This window comes from Rhinolophus sinicus, chromosome 8 (genome assembly GCF_057876585.1).
Source record: "Rhinolophus sinicus isolate RSI-liver-muscle chromosome 8, RSI-T2T, whole genome shotgun sequence".
Lineage (NCBI taxonomy): Eukaryota > Metazoa > Chordata > Mammalia > Chiroptera > Rhinolophidae > Rhinolophus > Rhinolophus sinicus.
In genome coordinates this window covers 73407060-73424888 of record NC_142508.1, presented here as the reverse complement: position 1 = coordinate 73424888, position 17829 = coordinate 73407060, and the positions used below count along the sequence as shown (strand labels likewise).

Below are 17829 nucleotides of genomic sequence, written 5' to 3'. Positions count from 1 at the left end.
AAAAAAATCTCTGCACTCCTATGACTGGAACCAGCCACCAGGACCAAGGTAACAGCCTACTCCCTGGGGCCAAAGTTCGCTCCAACAAGGACAAGCACAGAAACTGATTTGATGCTTAGCCACCAAGTAGCACATCCAGAGGCTGTGACAATTTTCTTGTTCATGACCTGGATCAGTCTAAGACCTGTCACAATGGTTAGTCTGCCCCCAGGAAGCTAAGTGCTCCCGCTGAAAGGACTGGAAAGAACCTGTCTGACCCAACTTCCCATCTCCTACCTGAATTCCGCTTCAAATATAGCCTCAGAAAGTTGTCATGGGGTTGACAGTGTTTTCTCTCAGTAGTTATAGTGATGGCAGCTGGCTGTAAAAGAAGCTGGTTCCTAAAAAGAATAGCTCCCTAAGGAAAGCAGGAGGTAACTGGATTCTGCAGCCAACAGCAAGTTGTCTTCACCACCAAGAAATTTTGAATGCCACAGCCTAGTTAATCTATGGCAGAGAACCCAGGTATTCTCTATTTAATTCTACTTTTCTTTACAATAGGTTACTCTTGTAGTGAAAGAAAAACTTTAATTTTTATCTATGGGATAAACCTGCAAATCCTTGGTTCTTTCATGCTTAGCGACTGTTAGCTCTAAGGTTCCAGAAGCATTTACTGAATTCCTCCATTAACTTGAGGAAATCCTTTCAGCAAATAGGCAGGGAGCAACTGGTAATCACTAACCAAGATACACGTTAGGGGTTTGGGAAGTAAGTGAAGACCTGGGAGAACTGTTAGAGGCAATGCCCGAAGAACAGGACTGAAGAGACCTAGTGGAGGCTGTTGGGAGAAGGCAATCTCCTTGTCAAGCTCATGTGCCCTTTTTATTCCTTACACTGACTGTCTCACTCCTGGATCTACGTAACTCTCTTGGCGATCCTTCCCCAGCACCCTGGGATGTTCCTCACTCATCCTACTCACCTGCGAAGAAATACTGTGCTCTCAGAATCCATTGGGTGGTGATTATGAACTATTATCTGCCTGCTGTGCTGAAAGGAATACAAGGCAATCTGGAGAAAACCATTCACGATGGGCTTTTTTAAAAATTCCAGTATATTTAGAAGTGGTGTCACTTCTAAGTTGAAAAATCAAAGTCAAGCTACAGTCCTTTCATAATATTGGATTGTTTTGTTTACAAAGGTGTCATATTTCTAAAGCAAATGCCATAAGAAGTATGAAAGATTCATTTTTGATTTGAAGGGAGGAAAAAAGAAAAGAGAACACATTGTGATATATAGATGATATATTATAGAGTTGTACGCTTGAAACCTACGTAACTGTACTAATCATTGTCATCCCCAATAAATGTAATTAAAAAAAGGTAAAGAAAAAACAAAGGGAACCATTTCAACACTGGAAGAGATGCACACAGATTCAAGGCCTGACCGGATTTGTAATCTTTTCTCACTTTGCCCTGCAGAGGGGCCTATAGCTCTGCCTTCTATCGTCTCCCCAATGTCAATCTCCAGGTTCTCGGTCCACTCAACTCAGATGTGGAATTATGGGTGTAGAATAGAAAAGATATCTAAAATTCCATTCCTTGATTGAGGAAATTGAGGCCTAGGAGGAGAATTGAATTTCCCAAAGTTGGCTAAACCAAGACTAGTAATTCTGTCTCTTGAGTCCCAGTACAGCGTTCTTTTCACTTTGCTGCCTTTTTTGATGTTACTCCCCTTTAGTTTTAAAAATTACTTTCATTTATTATTTGTCCAACTCTATTGGGACTGAAGCTTTCCGCTATCTTCTTTTAATAGTTGCATATCACCTACTCCCAATTTCTGGTTATCTTTATGAGGGAGGGGGTGTTGCAAAACATGGAGAGTATTCTGATAATTATGCACTACAAAGATATCTATTCTATATTAACAGCTAGAAATAATTTATTGGGATGAATATAATAGGATCACAAATTGCTTGGATAAATTTCATTTATAATAATCAATCATATCTGACAAAGGGGGAAAGGATTATTGAGTAAAGTAAAAGCTAACTAAAATATGAATACTATAAATATAAAAATATTTAAAAGAGCAACTTAGATATACGCTCTTTGAACCTTGGATCTTAGGGAAATAGCATGATGTGGCAGAAAGGCCACTGTCTTGGAACTCAGAAAATTAAGATGACCATCCTGATTATACAATATATCAGCTATGTTACCTTGGGTAAATCACTTGTACTTCTCTAAGCTTAACTTCATTATGCATGAAATGTAAATAGAAACCTTGGTTATTTCAAAGGGCTATTAAAAGAATCAAATCAAACAATTATTAAAGATGGCTATAATTCAAAGATCAGAGACTATACGCACCATGTTGGCAGAGGACAGTATGTGTCATATTCAACAGTGTATTTCCAGCACCTAACACAGAGTCTGAAACACAGTAAATACACAATAAATATGTATTAAATAAATAAATGCAATGATAGGGGAAATATTCTTAACACAATGGGTTTTGTGGTGTTTTTTTTTGTTTTGTTTTGTTTGTTTTTTGCTGAGAAATGTTTATGGGGTGATAAAGCTAAATATAGACGTGGAGCAGAGATGGAGGAGACAAAAGAGAAGAAGGAAAGAATGACTGCTGTCACTTCTTTCCTAGAACAGAAACAGAGGTTGTGGAATCAAAAAAAGGATGATCAAATTGACAAACCCCAAAATCTACCCTTTTTCTTTCCCTGCCCCATTCACCCCACCTCTCAATCCAGGATCCCACCATTGACTTTTTTTAAAGATTGCCTTGGGGGGACCAGCCCAGTCGCTCAGGCTGTTAGAGCTCCATGCTCCTAACTCCGAAGGCTGCCAGTTCGATTCCCACATGGGCCAGTGGGCTCTCAACCACAAGGTTGCCAGTTCAATTCCTCGAGTCCCACAAGGGATGGTGGGCAGCGCCCCCTGCAACTAAAATTGAACACGGCACCTTGAGTTGAGCTGCCGCTGAGCTCCCGGGTGGCTCAGTTGGTTGGAGAGCGTCCTCTGAACCACAAGGTTGCCGGTTCGACTCCCACAAGGGATGGTGGGCTGTGCCCCCTGCAACTAGCAACAGCAACTGGACCTGGAGCTGAGCTGCGCCCTCCACAACTAAGACTGAAAGGACAACAACTTGAAGCTGAATGGCACCCTCCACAACTAAGATTGAAAGGACAAAAACTTGACTTGGGAAAAAAAAAAAGTCCTGGAAGTACACACTGTGCCCCAATAAAGTCCTGTTCCCCTTCCCCAATAAAAAAATCTTTAAAAAAAAAAAAAGATTGTCTTGGAGCATCTACCTCATTAATTTCAGTCATTGTTCAGCATTACATTCAGTGCTTTTACTGATATCTGTATATATCATCTCTTTGGTCATTAGGAACAGTGCTGTTTTTAATTTGTACTCAATGTAACTAGTTCAGATCCCTCTCTCCTCCATTTTGTTTTCCTCTTCTCTCAGTCCCCTCCAAAGGCTACAGTGGCCCAGCAGACCGCAGGGACAGATAGCTCAAGAAGAAAATCAGTTCAGCTCTTTTTCTACTTCAAACTCTGAATTGATTCTAGCTAAAAGTCCTTTGGGATAGGTGTCTGGTTGAAAACGCATCTCTTTCTGAATTGCCCTTCTTCGATTTTATAGATGTGCTCCATCACACACATAAGAATTTCATAAAAATGTTTTTCTCTGCCACGGAGGTCAGGGTTTTGCGGGTCTTCGGGGAATAGATAAGACGCTCAAATGTCAGCTCAACTGAAGAACCATTGTTACCTCAATGGGACATCACGTTGTTGGTACTTGGCAAACTTTGGGAACACCCCAAACCACATGTATTTTAGAGGACGCAGTCACAAAATTATAACAGTCTAGTCGGGCCTAATACCTCCAATCTTCTTCTAATAAGTTTGAATTAATTGATAGCCTTACCCTCCCACCAGTCACATTTGTTACTGCCAATTCAAACTGGTTTTAACTGGGTTCAGACAAAATTCATCTACTTTTTGCTTTCACAGATACAACTGACAAGAATAAACAAAAACAATTTCTATCTTGAAAGAGCAATGCAATAATAAAACTTTGGACCTTGAAGCTTTCAGAAGACTAATAAGATAATATCTAAAACGTGTTTGAGCTGCATGTGTGAAAGGCGCTATGGAGATTAAAAAAAAATACGATAAATAATGCAAGAAACCTTTGAGTCAAGAAATCTCCTGTCTTCTGGAGGACTTAATAAGTATTAAATACTTTACAAACATATACCTGCTAATCTTATCTGTCTACTCCAGTACAGGTAGGTTGAAAAGTACTATTATTCCCATTATAACAAATAAGAATATTGGTTTCTAATGAAAAATTACATGAGGGATGACGGCTGTTAGGTGATAGTTTCTTATTAAACCAAGCTTCCAACTTCAATTTTAGCTCTTGGTCAATCTTACCAATGTGAAAACACTAGTCCTACCCCCTCCAGCTGTCCGTACAATTCAATCCAAATGTATCCTTATGGAATTCTCTTGCCATCCTAAATTGAGAAAAATCATGAAGCACACCCTCTTTGGAGTTCTTGAACCATCAAAGTACAACAAATAATGTTCTGAACAGTGACCACATAATGGATTTCAATAACTTAAGAGCTCAATTCAATTAGCTTCAAGCCTTAATCCGCTCCTTCATTCAAGTCCCTTCATTTAAAAATACACAAAACACTTCTTTCTTCCCATCGCATCTTTTATTCCTAACAATTATAAATAAAGAACCTAATTTTTTTCATGAACTCTACAAAATAACAAATGAGATGCAAAATTTAGCAAAGAATTGTTTGATGGAAAATTCAAAAACATTTGGCATACACTTTTCTCACACACTGCTAAATGCCAATACATCTCCCATTTGTTTGTTTAAAATCAGTACTGTTTCATTTTTCAGAACCTTACTTGAAAACAAGCCATTACCTTTTTGAACTCACCCCATCTTAAAAATGTTCTAGAATCATCAAGTCACAAAATTTCTATTAGAGAAATCAAAACGTCTCAGATCTGGAAAGAACTTTGATATATGATCTGATTTAGCCTTTGCCTATAAAGAAGTGAATTTAATTAACAAGTATTAAAACTGATGATCTGAAGACAGTGGGCCATGCTTGAGCTTTTGGGATAAATACAAAGTGATAAGACAATTCCTTTACCTCAAAGGAGTTTCCAGTCCAGTGATGTGTTTCTCAGAAGGCATCGGTTTCACGGAAGGGAGGTCTGATTTTAATAATGAACATTTTAATAATGATTTGGAAATTCTAGGCATGGGACCCAGGAATCTGCATTTTTAAAAGCATCCCAGGTAATTCTTATGTACAATACCATTTGAGAACCACTGCTTCAGTAGGTCTGAGAGATATACACAAAACAATATCAGTCAGAGAAGTGCTAAATATTTGCTAAATAGGGGATCTGTCTTCTAGGGACATAAACATACTTGATCAGCATCTTCCCTCATTAATGCCGGATAATTTTCAGAAAACACTAAGTCATCTCTTAGTCTTACCCAGACATTCTTCTAAATTATATTGACCACTAAGTTAGCTTGTGAGCTGTTAATTTTATAATTAGAAACCTTTAGTGCAGAAAACCTAAAATCTCTAGTAATCTACCATTCGCCCTAAAATGCCTAATTCACTTGACATTTAGTTTGGTTTCATTTGGCTCATGAACCACACATTGTAGCCTATTTTCTTCCCATGACAGTAGTGTTCATAAGGAATAGTAATTTTCATAATTTCCTTTGACAGAAATACAAAAAACTAGTGAACATAAAGAAAAGTTGAATTCAGAAACATGGGAGATATTTGGACTTTTAAGAAAAGTAAGCTCCTAGTGGAATTGGTACATACAGATTCTGTATAAGCCCTAGCACTTTGTGTACAGAAAAATCGCCTGGGGAGTGGCTACCAATACAGATTGCAGGAGAGTCTAATTTGGTAGAAGGGTAACTGAATTTTTAACAAGCACCCAGCTGATTCTGATGTGAATGGTTTTGAGAAAACATTCTAGGGATTTCAAGAATCTAAGCTCATCTCTAAACCTCCCTTTTAGTCTAAATCAATATATTAAACACAGTAGATTGTCAATACATGCATATTTAATTAAAGCAATAACAAATGGCAACAAATAGAGAAATTCAGTTCATCTAATCACAGCCCACAATCTGTAAGTCAGAGCTGAGGGACCTTGCTTTTATGACTGTCTCCTGAATTAGAAGCCATACGTAATCAAAAAGCAACTTAATGAAGGTTACTTTTGTTCCTTTTAGAGAGCATATAAAGCATTCTAATTACCTACTTTTAAAATTAAAAATATTTCGAATAGTGTGTGTGTGGCAAGGGGGACAGTTGACTGAGGGTGGGTTAAATGACCATTATTCTCTGGCCAACAGGAATAATCAGAGAAATACAATTCTGAAGATCATATAAAATAAAACCAAGTGGATTTGATCATTGCTGATGTTAGGACTGTAATTTCCCCATTCCCACAGGAATTAATTGTGGACAAATATCGTGTTTTCTAATTACTAATAACTCACAGAGTACTGGAATGTTCTCATCCTCACTTCCTTTGGGGGGACAAAATACAATCAATCGGGTTCTATAGTTGTGAGCTTTCTGTGAATCTAGGAAGCATGCTATATATATATATATTTATATAACATGTTTTTATTTATATATTTATATACTTATATAACATATGATTTCTCAAATAGTCAAAGGAGCCCTGGCTTATTACTGAATGACTGTGTGACCTTGAATAAGTTATTCAATCCCTCAGAGGCTCAGTTTTTTCAGCTGTAAAATGGGTATGCAGGTCGATTTGGATTCATGGTCCAGGCTCTTTCTACTCAGGCTTGATGCTCCCCACATCACAGTGCCTAACTGAGGTTTATGTGAGAGGATCACATGAGATCATTTTTATAAAAGTGCTCTGTAAGCTGTAAACCATTATACAGATGAAGCGGATTACTAGTCTTTTATGAAACTGAGCTATAAAGATGCAAAGTGACCCAGAAAAAGAAAGCAGGGTAGACAAACCTGAAAAACTACATCCATGTTGCATAGGACATTACCCCGTACATGGTAGGTAGGTGCTGAATAAGTACTGAGTGAATAAAGAAAAACGCAAAACACAGGTTTTTGCCTCCACCATACTACGATATCAAGAAGGAATAAATATACCTAAAATCAAGGATAGTTTGATTCAACTATACAAGCCACAATCCCTCAAGAGCCTCAGATCTTAAATTAAAAATTACTTGATATGAAAGCATTAAAATGTAAAACATAACTCACCATCTGCAAAGAAGTCATTATATTCTTACCTCTTTAGTCTTTCAGACGCAATCTGGCAGGGATAGCAGAGTCTCGATGAGGTTGCCGAATTTTTTCCCCGTATCTGATAGAACTGCATAATCATCCTAGCAAACTTACAAGAAATCACTAATTCTACAAAATGTTGGGTACTTCAGCTCTGTTTTGTATCTGGAAGGCTGATTTTTAGTGATACCCTGATTTTAAGCAAACCAGATTTATCCCCTAAGCTCCCCTCAACACACACACAAAAGGTGACTGGAATACAGGTGTGTGTGGAGGGGGAGAGGGGGTGACAGGGAAGAAGTTATTTACTTTATAAAGCAGTTCTTTATAAGAGTCCTTTGCCAGTTTCCTAGAATATGTAAAATGTGGTTCAAATTTAAATATTCAAATTACATTACATACCACTTTTGACATATTTGTGGAATGAGGTAAACCCATAGTGGGAAATAACAAATTAAGAAATTCGGGGTGGAGGGGAATGTTTTCTTCTGGGTGGGCCTGAACTGCCTTTTTTTCCCCATTGCAAATGTATTTTTATGCTGGGTAACATTTCCAAAACCGGGGTGTTTTTTTTCTAATGTTGAAATGAAACAAACAAGTTTGCTTTCAGAGTCACAGAAATGCCCAACTGTTAGGAAAAAAAACCGTTTTGCACTGGCCGCTTGCCTCTCCTGTCCCCAAGCAACCTTTCCTATTGGCCCTTTTCTCTGGGAGGGCCCCTGGGGCTGTCTGGTGGAACTGATTGTAAAACCTTTTTGTGCAATGAGGACTAGTTTCTTCAAAATCTCAGAGACCACCCAGAACATGCCCGATGTTTGGCAAATGTGTATGAGTCTCCTCAGAAAGCTGAGCAACTGACTCGCCGTCTTTACTTGAACCAAAAAAAAAAAAAGAAAAAAAAAAAGAAACCACGGGGAAAGATGTTTTACAAGACGAGGAAAGGAAGAAAATCTATTCAAAATCCATTTTATGAATTTGTGTTTGGGAAATGGGCAGGACAGAAGAATTCAGTGCAAAGACCACAACCAAGCTAAAGCATCCAAAATGAGCAAAAGCGCTGCAATTCTGTGTTGGAGTGAGCATTTGCTAGAAGCTCACTCGCAGGAAAACCTGGCCCTCCCCTCCGAAAGCTTCCCAGGGTGGGGACTGTCTCCTGCGCTGACACCTACAGCTGGGAACCTTGGAGTGGGGAGCGCGCTGGCAACGGGATGCAGAGGCGCCTAGATAACAGCCCCAGACTTTGTCTTATCCTGTTGTGTTCCTCTCTCCTCATAGCCATACTAGGTGCTCAATAAATGTGTGTGGGACGCAGGAAGCGAAAAATCCGAATCTGCCCCCACGCTTCAGGGGCGAATGATCGGGAACTCAGGTTTCCTCAGAACCACCGTCTCCTCGCGTTGGCTGAGGTCACTCGCCCTCAGCTGCTACGGCCCCAGCAGCAGGAAAGCAACCAAGAATGCGAACCGCTGGAGCCAAGATGGAGAAGAAGCCGAAGGAGCGAGGCAGGCAGCACGGGACGCGAGCCGAGGAGCACACCTGACGGCCGCGCGGGCGGCTGGGCCCTGCGTCCCCATTGACAAGGAGGCCGGCGCAGCTGGCGCACCGGGACGGGGCTGGGAGGGGAGGGGCTCCGGCGCGCGCCCGGCCCTAGGCCCCGCCCTCACCAGGCCCCGCACGCGCCCATCCCGGGCAGCCGGGGGCTTGTGGGGGGGCCACTGGGGGAGGGGAAACTGCACCGCGCGCGCGTCGCCGCCAGCTGACGCTAGTCCCGGCGCGCGCGCGCCTCCCCCGCTCCCGCCCCTCCCGGTCCCGGGGGCCCGGCGCGCGGCCCTGCTGACGTCAGCGGGCGGCCGGCGGTGCGGGGTGCGCAGAGCCGCTGGCGCACTCGCGCGCTGCGCTCGCCCCCTCCCCCGCCCGGGCTGTGGCGCGCGCGCTCGCTCGCCCTCCCTTCATTTTTTTCTTTCCTCCCTCCCAGCCTCTCTCTCTCGCTGCCTCTCTCTCCCCCTCGAGCTCCCGACTGCCCGCGGCTCCCTGGCGCTCTCCCTCTCTGCCGTAGGCTCCCCCGAGCGATGCGATCCCTGGGAGACAGCGACACCGCCTCCCGCTAGAGACCTGCCCCCCGGGCCGGCCCCCTGCCCAGCCCTGCCCAGTGCGCGGGGGTCGGTGAAGGCGCCACGGACGCACCGACGGCTGAAGACCGGCGATGCACATGCACTAGCAGCACCCCCTAACTCACTCCCTCCACACCCCGCGCCGCCGCCTCCTCCTCCTCCTCCGGCAGCAACGGCAGAAGGAGCCACCCTGCCCCCCACCCCACCCTCCGCCGGCTCCCGTGCGGCTCCTGCCTCAACTATTATTTTATTTTGGGTCGTGCACAAGCCTCAGTGCCTGCAGCCCGCGCCTCCTCGGACCGCGGGCGCCTCCTGCCTCGGCTTCGGAGCCCCAGCCCCGGCCACCCTCGCCTGGACACCCCCAGAACCCCGCCAGCTTCCGCGAGTCTCCGCTGCTAGAATCTTGTTAGCGGCTGTCTTTTTCTGGGGTTCTGGTTTCCCGACATTTTTGTTTTCAGCCAAGGGGAGGATATCGTGATTTTTTTCCCCCTTTGAGCCCAGGCTCTGCTCTCTGGGGGGGTGGGGGGCGCGCCGAGCCGGGGAGCCGTGCCAGCCTAGTCGTGCGGGCTGTGGCAGGGAAGGGGCCACCATGGGATGTACTCTGAGCGCAGAGGAGAGAGCCGCCCTCGAGCGGAGCAAGGCGATTGAGAAAAACCTCAAAGAGGATGGCATCAGCGCCGCCAAAGACGTGAAATTACTCCTGCTGGGTAAGGACCGGGCTGCCACCCCCATCCCCCGACCCCGGCCACTCCGCACCCCCCTCCGCCAGCTCCCCCACCCCACTCGCGCCCTGGGAGACCTGCTTCCCGAGTTGGCACCACCATGTACCCCGGATCGCCCACCCCCTCGCATGCCTTACCCCCCAACCCTCCCCCGTTCCCCTAAACTGACACTCACCAGTTTATCCCCCCCTGTCTGTCCCAACAGGGGCTGGAGAATCAGGAAAAAGCACCATTGTGAAGCAGATGAAGTAAGTCCCCTGTGGCATTGGGATTTGTACTTTTATGAAGAATAATTTTTTATCATTTGTATTACCTTGCTCACTCCACATTGCTCTCCAGGCCGGGGTTTTAATTCGTGTCCACACACACACACACACACACACACACACCTACACCTGGATTTGACTCCCCTCCCCCACACCCTACGTTGGTTCTGGGTCCTACACCCCACCTCGCAGGGTGGGTGTCTTTGAGGGAGGAGGGGTAGGGAGCGTCTGTAGTTGTATGAATGACAGTATCCGCCATATTGATCAGAACATCACACTATTGGCAAGATGATGATCATTACTCTTACTTGTGGGGTGTTTTGTGTATCGCTGGCTCCATTTTTGTCTGTGTCTCTGTTTCATTCTGTCTCTCACCCCTCCTCCCTCCACCCCCCCCACCCTCACCCCCCCCCACCCCGCACTCTACATTCATAATCCCATTTCCCTTACTCTTCTCATGGGGCAGTGATTTTGAACTTGGCTAAAACATGGAGGGGACCCAGCCCTAGATTGCTGGGTTGGAGGATCAAGTGTCTGCTGTTCATAGATTTGGTGCTGAATCGGAGATTGTGGTTTCTGCCCCCCACCCCTCAAAACAGAGGATGAGGGTTAGGGGAAGGGGCATGTGGTAGGGGAGGGGGTGGGTTTCCAAGTGGATGTAACTGGCACAGCTGTATCCAAGGCAGAGGTGGAAGGGGGATTTTGGCTGTGCGGCTGAATGCCTGTCCCTTGCTGCCCCCCCCTTCCCCCCCCACTCTGCCAGCGTTTGCTGTCCTGACACTGGCAGTTTTCATTCACTTTACGGCCTTTATCAATGTATTTATTTACATTCTGCATAGGCCATGTTCCATGTAATCTACCCACAATGCGGATTTCAGGCCCTACTTGCTGCCGCCCCCTTCTTCCTTAGATATCAGTTTCCCCTCCTAATTAACTGGGGGTGGATTTGAGTGATGGTTGAAAATTAAAACAAAATGGGATATTCCTTCCCTTCCACACTTTCTCAGTAAGAAACCTCGCCCCTCCTTCCCACTCTTAAACTCGCTTCTTGCCCCATCCACTGGGCAGTTCCTGGTGAGCCCACAGACAGCTTGTTTGGGGAGGGGTTGGCCTGTGGGAAAAGGGTGCACGCTCTCTGGGCCTCCTGGCCCTGCTGCTTTCATTGACCTGTCAGTTCAGGACGGAGAAGTTCGTTAAGACCGTTTAGGGAGTATTCCACGTCGCTTTGCTGTGACACCTTCGTGCACACACAGTTCCTAATTAGGGGTTGCTGTGCAGTAAACAAAAATGATTATTTTTCAACTTGACAAAATAGCCGAAGTAATTGCATCCCGTAGGAAAACAGTGGAAAATAAAAACCCCTTTCGTGGAGGGGTGGGTGGGAGACGGAGCATGTTTGCGGTTTTAGAACCAAGATGGAAAAAAATCTTGTATGTGTAACAGGCATGACAAGCGGGTTCTAGGCGGCGCCATGATGGTTGGGAGTAGCGACTTGGAGACAATTTCCCCCGTTTGCTTGACATGGTCTTATTTTTGTCCGAGAGCTCCCTGGGGCTTTCTTTGAAGAGGCCCCCTCGGCTTGCCGCACCCCTCTGAGCCACGGGTAATTTGGCCTGGGGCTTTTCTGGAGCTTGTGCAACCCAGATGGATGGGGAGGCGGGGCCTGGGGAATTGCTCTTTGCAACAAGGTGCATGTTGCATCTGCCTGGAGCCTTTGCAGGTCGGTAAATGCAAGCAGAGCCATCCCTTTCTCCCCTAAAGGAGACGTTTTAGAATTTCAGGAGTCTGTAATCTGCAGTGGCGGGCTCAGAGCCCGGTAGAAGCCCCAGCCACCGGAGCTGGGTGAGGTTTCAGGCGTTGCGAGTGGTGGACAGCGCCCAGCCGAGGCCAGAAAAGTCGATGGGGCTCAGCTCGGCGGCGCTCGGCAAGGCTCGGCACGGGCTGGCCGGGGAGCTCGGAGGGAGTCGGCAGTGTTCGGAGCCGAGTCGGGGCTCCGGCAGAGAGAGCCGAGTGCTTCGGAGGGGGCCGAAGGCATTCGGCAACTCACAGGGATGGGGAAGAAGGAAAGGGAGGTATGCTAGAGACTGCAAATTAACTTTGCATCCACCAAATCAACTCCTTACCTGCTTTTCTTGAACATGCCTCATGAATTAGGTTGGTTTAATAAGATGTTTAAAAATATATACTGAGTCCGCCTTTTTTTTTCAAAGAGAGCTGAGGAGATAGGTGTGCCATTTTAGAATGAAAATTCCTAATTATGTACTGAGGCAGGAAATCTTAAATGAAGGTTGTATGTAGACTTAAATGTAGACTTTCCCAAGACAGTCTCATGTGTCTCATACTCGGTTACACTAAGGGGGCAAAAAACCAAGCTTGTGATGTTTGAGGTAGTTAAATCAGATATTTGAGCATTTTTTTCTTTTCCCTGCACTCCCCCTCTTTTCTCACTCCCACAGGACACCTTTTTAGAAAAAAATGTCAGGCAAAACTGAGATTTTTGTAGGTAAAACTATTAATATTTTTAAAAATACACCAACTCTCTTTAGATAGGCTAGGTTTGCTCAAAAGGTCTAAGAGATTTCTGGCTCATGTAAATTTTGCTACAAGGGACCCTGGTGTCCTACCTTCCGGAGCATTCATGAATGGCAGCTTTTGCTGTAAGTCCTCCAACTTGGCTTGAAATAAATCAGATCAGGGCCTTGTGCCAAGCTGGATGCAGGACTTGTTTTATTAACCACAAAATGTGGGATTGGTGTCACTGTATCCTAGTGACAAATTCTTTTGAGTCTCCCCTTGCAGAAATGATTTTCCTGATTGCCGTTTGGCTGAGAGGCACTTGAGTCAGGAGAACTGTACTGTAGGTGGGGCCAGGCCTGTAAATCTAGGTGGCATTTACAGAAAGCAATTTTGGACTTGCCTGTGCAATACGATTGGTGACCAACCAACCTATCAGACCGTGCGTGTGAGTTAATTGGGCTGCTATTTTATTTCACCTGAGCAGATGAAATTAGGGAGTTTACCATGGATAATGCCCTGTGAGAACTTGATTTCCTAATGGGGTCTGGAGTTTAATAGCTCGACCTATTGGACTGACAGGAAGAATATTGATATTCAGACATCTACAGACCTTTTAAAATCAGCTTTTCCAAAAGAGCAAAGAGCTATTCCATTCAGCCCATATTGCCATCCATGTTGTATCATGCTGATTAGAGAAGGAATAGGCTTCCATATACACATATGTCTGTAGTAATTGAAATAATATGATAAAGGACTGGCTGGCAGATGCTGCTTAGAACAAAATTCTTTTGCTTGATACATGTAATGAGAAACTTGCATCCACTTAGGAGGTGTCATTGATTAGACTGTCATTTTAAAAGACTGATTCTTAACACTTTATTAAAAATTTCATTTGAACATAGCTTTCTGGGTTTTTTTTTTTTTTGTATGTGTGATTGTGAACTAGAACTAGCGTTTGGGAGCTCTGTGTCAGACAATCCAAAACATTTTAGTACTGAGAAATAAACAATGATATTTGATATTTGAGACAGCACAATATGATTTCACACATCCCATGAATACTCAGTGTCCTTTTTTAATGTGTGGCGTTTTAAATAATTTTTTGTGTTAAGAGGTTGTGGCATTACCTGTGATACAACTTGACCATTTTGCAATCAGTGGGATTCTTTTATTCAGACTAATCAATATTTTAAAAGGAAAAGTTAATTTTATTTAATTACCAAAAACCTTTACAAAGAAATTTCTTAAGGAATTATATTTTGTGAAGTATGGCGTCAACAGAATAGCACTTTAAATGACTTCCTGTTCTGAACAAATAGTAACAACTGCTTGGCCAGCTAGCTACCTGATGAAACTGCAGAATGAACTGTGGAGTTGCCATGACCACTACAGTTTGCCCTCATTTGAAGTGTTGAGTTTTGTGTGATGTCGAGTCCGAGCTCTCTGTCTCTGGAGCATGAAGTGGATTTTGAGGAAGATGGAGAGTTCGAAGGTGGCAGTGAGGCCTGGCCTGCTAGTCTGTGTGCTTTACAGAAGTGGACACAGTAAAATGGAGCACTTTGGATGTGTGCTCGTGCCCAAGGTGCCTGCTCAGTGCCATTGTAAAGCAGATTGAAGGATTTGCCTGACGAAGACATGATGCTCATACAAATATGTCAGGCCTGCCGGTGGGATATGATTCCAAGGACAGACGCCACCCTATCAGGGAAGGAAGTCTTAAGACGTCACCTGCTGCCAGAAGCTGGTGGTTTCCTCCTACCAGCTTACCCTGGTGTTGCAATTAGGGTGTCTACAGTTTGGCTGGGGTTCAGGGCAAGCCTGTGTTCATTCAGCACACCGCTGCTCAGCACCTACGGAGTGGTAGGCATGAGCGGAGGTGAAGGGCAAGTCTGACAGGGCAGTTCCTGCACATCCCCAAAGGGTCCCACGTTGAGGCAGTGCTCCGCTGAGAGCTGCTCTTCTAGATCTGTGGACTTGTTATTTCTGCGATCATCCCCTTGGCTGCTTTGCTCACCTCCCTTCCTCCTGTCTCCATGTTTATTCAAATGGATGCACCTTGCTCTCTGGAGACAGCGTAAGCGTGAACAGAATGTCAGATCAAGTAACAGATGAGTTCTCCTTTGCTGATGGATGGTGCTCGCTCCCTCCTTACTGTTCACTGAGCTGTAAATACCAGCAGACCTTCCTGCCAGAAGAGGAGCAAAACAATCCACCTGATCTCCTCAGGAATGAGCTACGGAATTCTTGAGCCTCTGTTACCTGTTAGATTCTGAAATAGAACCTGTCTGCTCGTTGAAGAGCGTTGTTGCTGATTAGATTAAATAGATGAGGCTTCATGGGGGATTGACACGACTCAAAAGGAATCCAGAATTTCTGTTCTGTCTGTGTGGGGATAGATTCGATGTACAGTGCCCAGAATCAGAGTGCTGCCATGTTTCCTTAGCACTTGGAACTCCCCCGGTTAGCTTGTGCCTCTTAGCATGCTGCATCTACGTACTGAAGAGAGGACAGGATCTGCTCCCAGTACCCTAGTGCTGTTAACTCTGCAGACTTAATGTGAATAGAATAAGATACTATTTTTCTGACATGTACTCAGTCCATTTGGATGCAGGGACTTGGCTCCCTGTCTCTCAGGGTGTTTTCATTCTCTCATTTCTTACGAAGCTAGACAGACCATTATCAAAAGAGCACATCTTGAGCTGAAAGACAATAGGCAAGCTGGTGAGGGGATGATTGCAAACTGAAGGGAAAAAAATTTTGGAAAGAATTAGCCCCACGTTTGACACTAGCAAATAACTTTCGATTTTGAAAATAGAAAAAGAAATGTGTGTCCATGTAGGAGTGTGTACACACCTACTAAATGGATTTTAAAATAACAAGGGCTATGAGAAGGGCACTTTCACCTCACTTCCTTATTGATTGCCTCCTCATGAAAAGCTTGAAGGTGTTCAGATGAACTCCAGTCTAAGAGTTTGTTCGAGTTTGTATCACATTCTTATTTTATTCTGTGCTCTCATTCATGCACAATAGTGGTTAGAAAAGAAACCATCCAACAAATCAGTCATCAGCATAGAGGGAAAGGAGAGGAAAGAATAGTGGCCTGTTACCAGTTCAAAGAAATAGGTAGTTTCTTATTTAGAGAAGTTGTTTAGCACATTTCTCTGAAATTGAGAGGTAATAAAAAGCATGGACTCTGTAACCAGGCTGCCTGGCTTCAAATCTTGGCTCTACCACTAACTAGATGTGTAACCTTAAACATGTTACTTAACTTTTTGTGCCTTGGCTTCTTTGCCTGTAAAATGGGGCTGATGATAAAAATAACTACCTAGTAAGGTTGTTGTGAGCATTAAATGATGTAATATATGAAATGCCCTTATACTAGTTTTCTAGAAATCATTACACAAATGTCAGCCGTAGTTTTTACTTGATTGATTAGTGGGTGTTCCCTTCCCATATGGAGTTTTCTTCTCAAGTACGTGAGACTTAGCTGCCCTGAGAGCCAGAAGTGGGGTGCTGTGCTTCACGCTCGTGGCTTCTTCCCCTTGCCTGCTCTGCAGCACCAGTTATATAACAAACTGTGTTGTCATAACTGATGTGACATTTTTGATGGCGCAGCTGCTTCAACCCAAGAGGCTGGAGTGATACTACAAAGACTGGGAAAGAGCACTGGACCTAGAGTCAAGACAAGTGGCGCTGCCCCTACCTCTCTGGGGCTCCGTTTCCTAAAAAGTTGGACCAGGGCTACCCCCAAGCTCCTTTCTTATGCTAAATGGTTGATGAAATTGGGAATAATCTTCATTTCCAGGGTCTTGAGTTCTCTTATGTGAATTTCTAAATGTAAAAGCATCAGTTAAGGATCCATCCTGCAGGGGTAGGGAGTACCCATGTAAACTCTTTTTAGGCCAAGATAATTGCAGAATAGCAGCCTCAACCCAAAGCTTTGTCAGCTAGGAAAGTCATAGTCCTGAGAGGCATGTTGAGAAAACCACTTCTAACCAAACTTGTCATGCAGACGTGGTTCTCAAACCAAAGAGGAGGATCTGAAAGTGTCCTGTTAGTAGAAATAGAATGTTTCCGGGTGGAGAGACACAGTGACATGTTAGAAGGAGAAGTGGTTTGTCTGTGGCTTCCAGAACATTTAGAAATGGAGACAGCCCCGGCTTCCACCAGGGATGGCTGCACGTGAAGGGTCTTGCCCGGGTTTACGTGCCTGAGATCCTGAACTTGGGAGGCTGCAGACTAGTAAAGGGAGGGTCAGAGGACTTTGTTTTAAGTTTGATTCATTCTCTAATTTGATGTTGGGCAGGTCATTTAGCCCCCAATTCATCTCTTAATCAGGATATGGGCTTTCACCATAGAATGTCTCAGGCCTCTTTCAGCTGTAAGACACAGTAAATGCAAAGAGAAACCTAGAAGCCTGAAATGCAGGGAGGGATTGTGGGAGTATTTACTGCCCACAGCTTTTATCTGCTGAGCCATCTTTAGTTCTAATTTTCTTTACAGAGAAGAGGAAAAACATTGTGCTTTTCATAGCACAAAAAAATTAAAGTAAAATACTGCAAAGCTAATAGTGAACACCTTGAGTTTGTCCCCCTACTCACTTGATTTCTCAACTAAGAATGGAGAATAGAGAAAAGGGAATAATAATATACAAGTATAAGGAGAGTGCTCCATGGTCAAGGATTTACCCTGGATTCTCTGCCTGTCTTCTGTGGGAAATTTTTACCTTTGGGGATGGCTTCCCCATGCAGTAAAATCAACCCTGGGTCACCTGCCTCCAGGATCTCAAAGCACTAATGTTTGTTACACGCTGTAAATCAATTGGGTGTTTATGTGTCCCTTGCTAGTCTGGGTGC

General features: G+C 44.4%; 2 protein-coding genes across 3 annotated transcripts in view; one reads left to right on the top strand and one right to left on the bottom strand.

Moving 5' to 3' along the window:
• Positions 1–10811, bottom strand: part of CES5A (carboxylesterase 5A) — a 215979-nt gene extending 205168 nt beyond the window's left edge. The window contains exon 1 of the mRNA XM_074314847.2: positions 10366–10811. The gene's annotated coding sequence lies outside the window, so the exon portion shown is untranslated. The remainder of the gene's footprint in view (positions 1–10365) is intronic.
• Positions 10044–17829, top strand: part of GNAO1 (G protein subunit alpha o1) — a 142742-nt gene continuing 134956 nt past the window's right edge. For both annotated transcript variants that reach the window (XM_074314863.2, XM_074314864.2), the window contains exons 1-2: positions 10044–10175; positions 10396–10438. In XM_074314863.2, the coding sequence (XP_074170964.1) occupies positions 10058–10175; positions 10396–10438 (161 nt within the window). In that variant the 5' untranslated portion in view covers positions 10044–10057. The remainder of the gene's footprint in view (positions 10176–10395; positions 10439–17829) is intronic.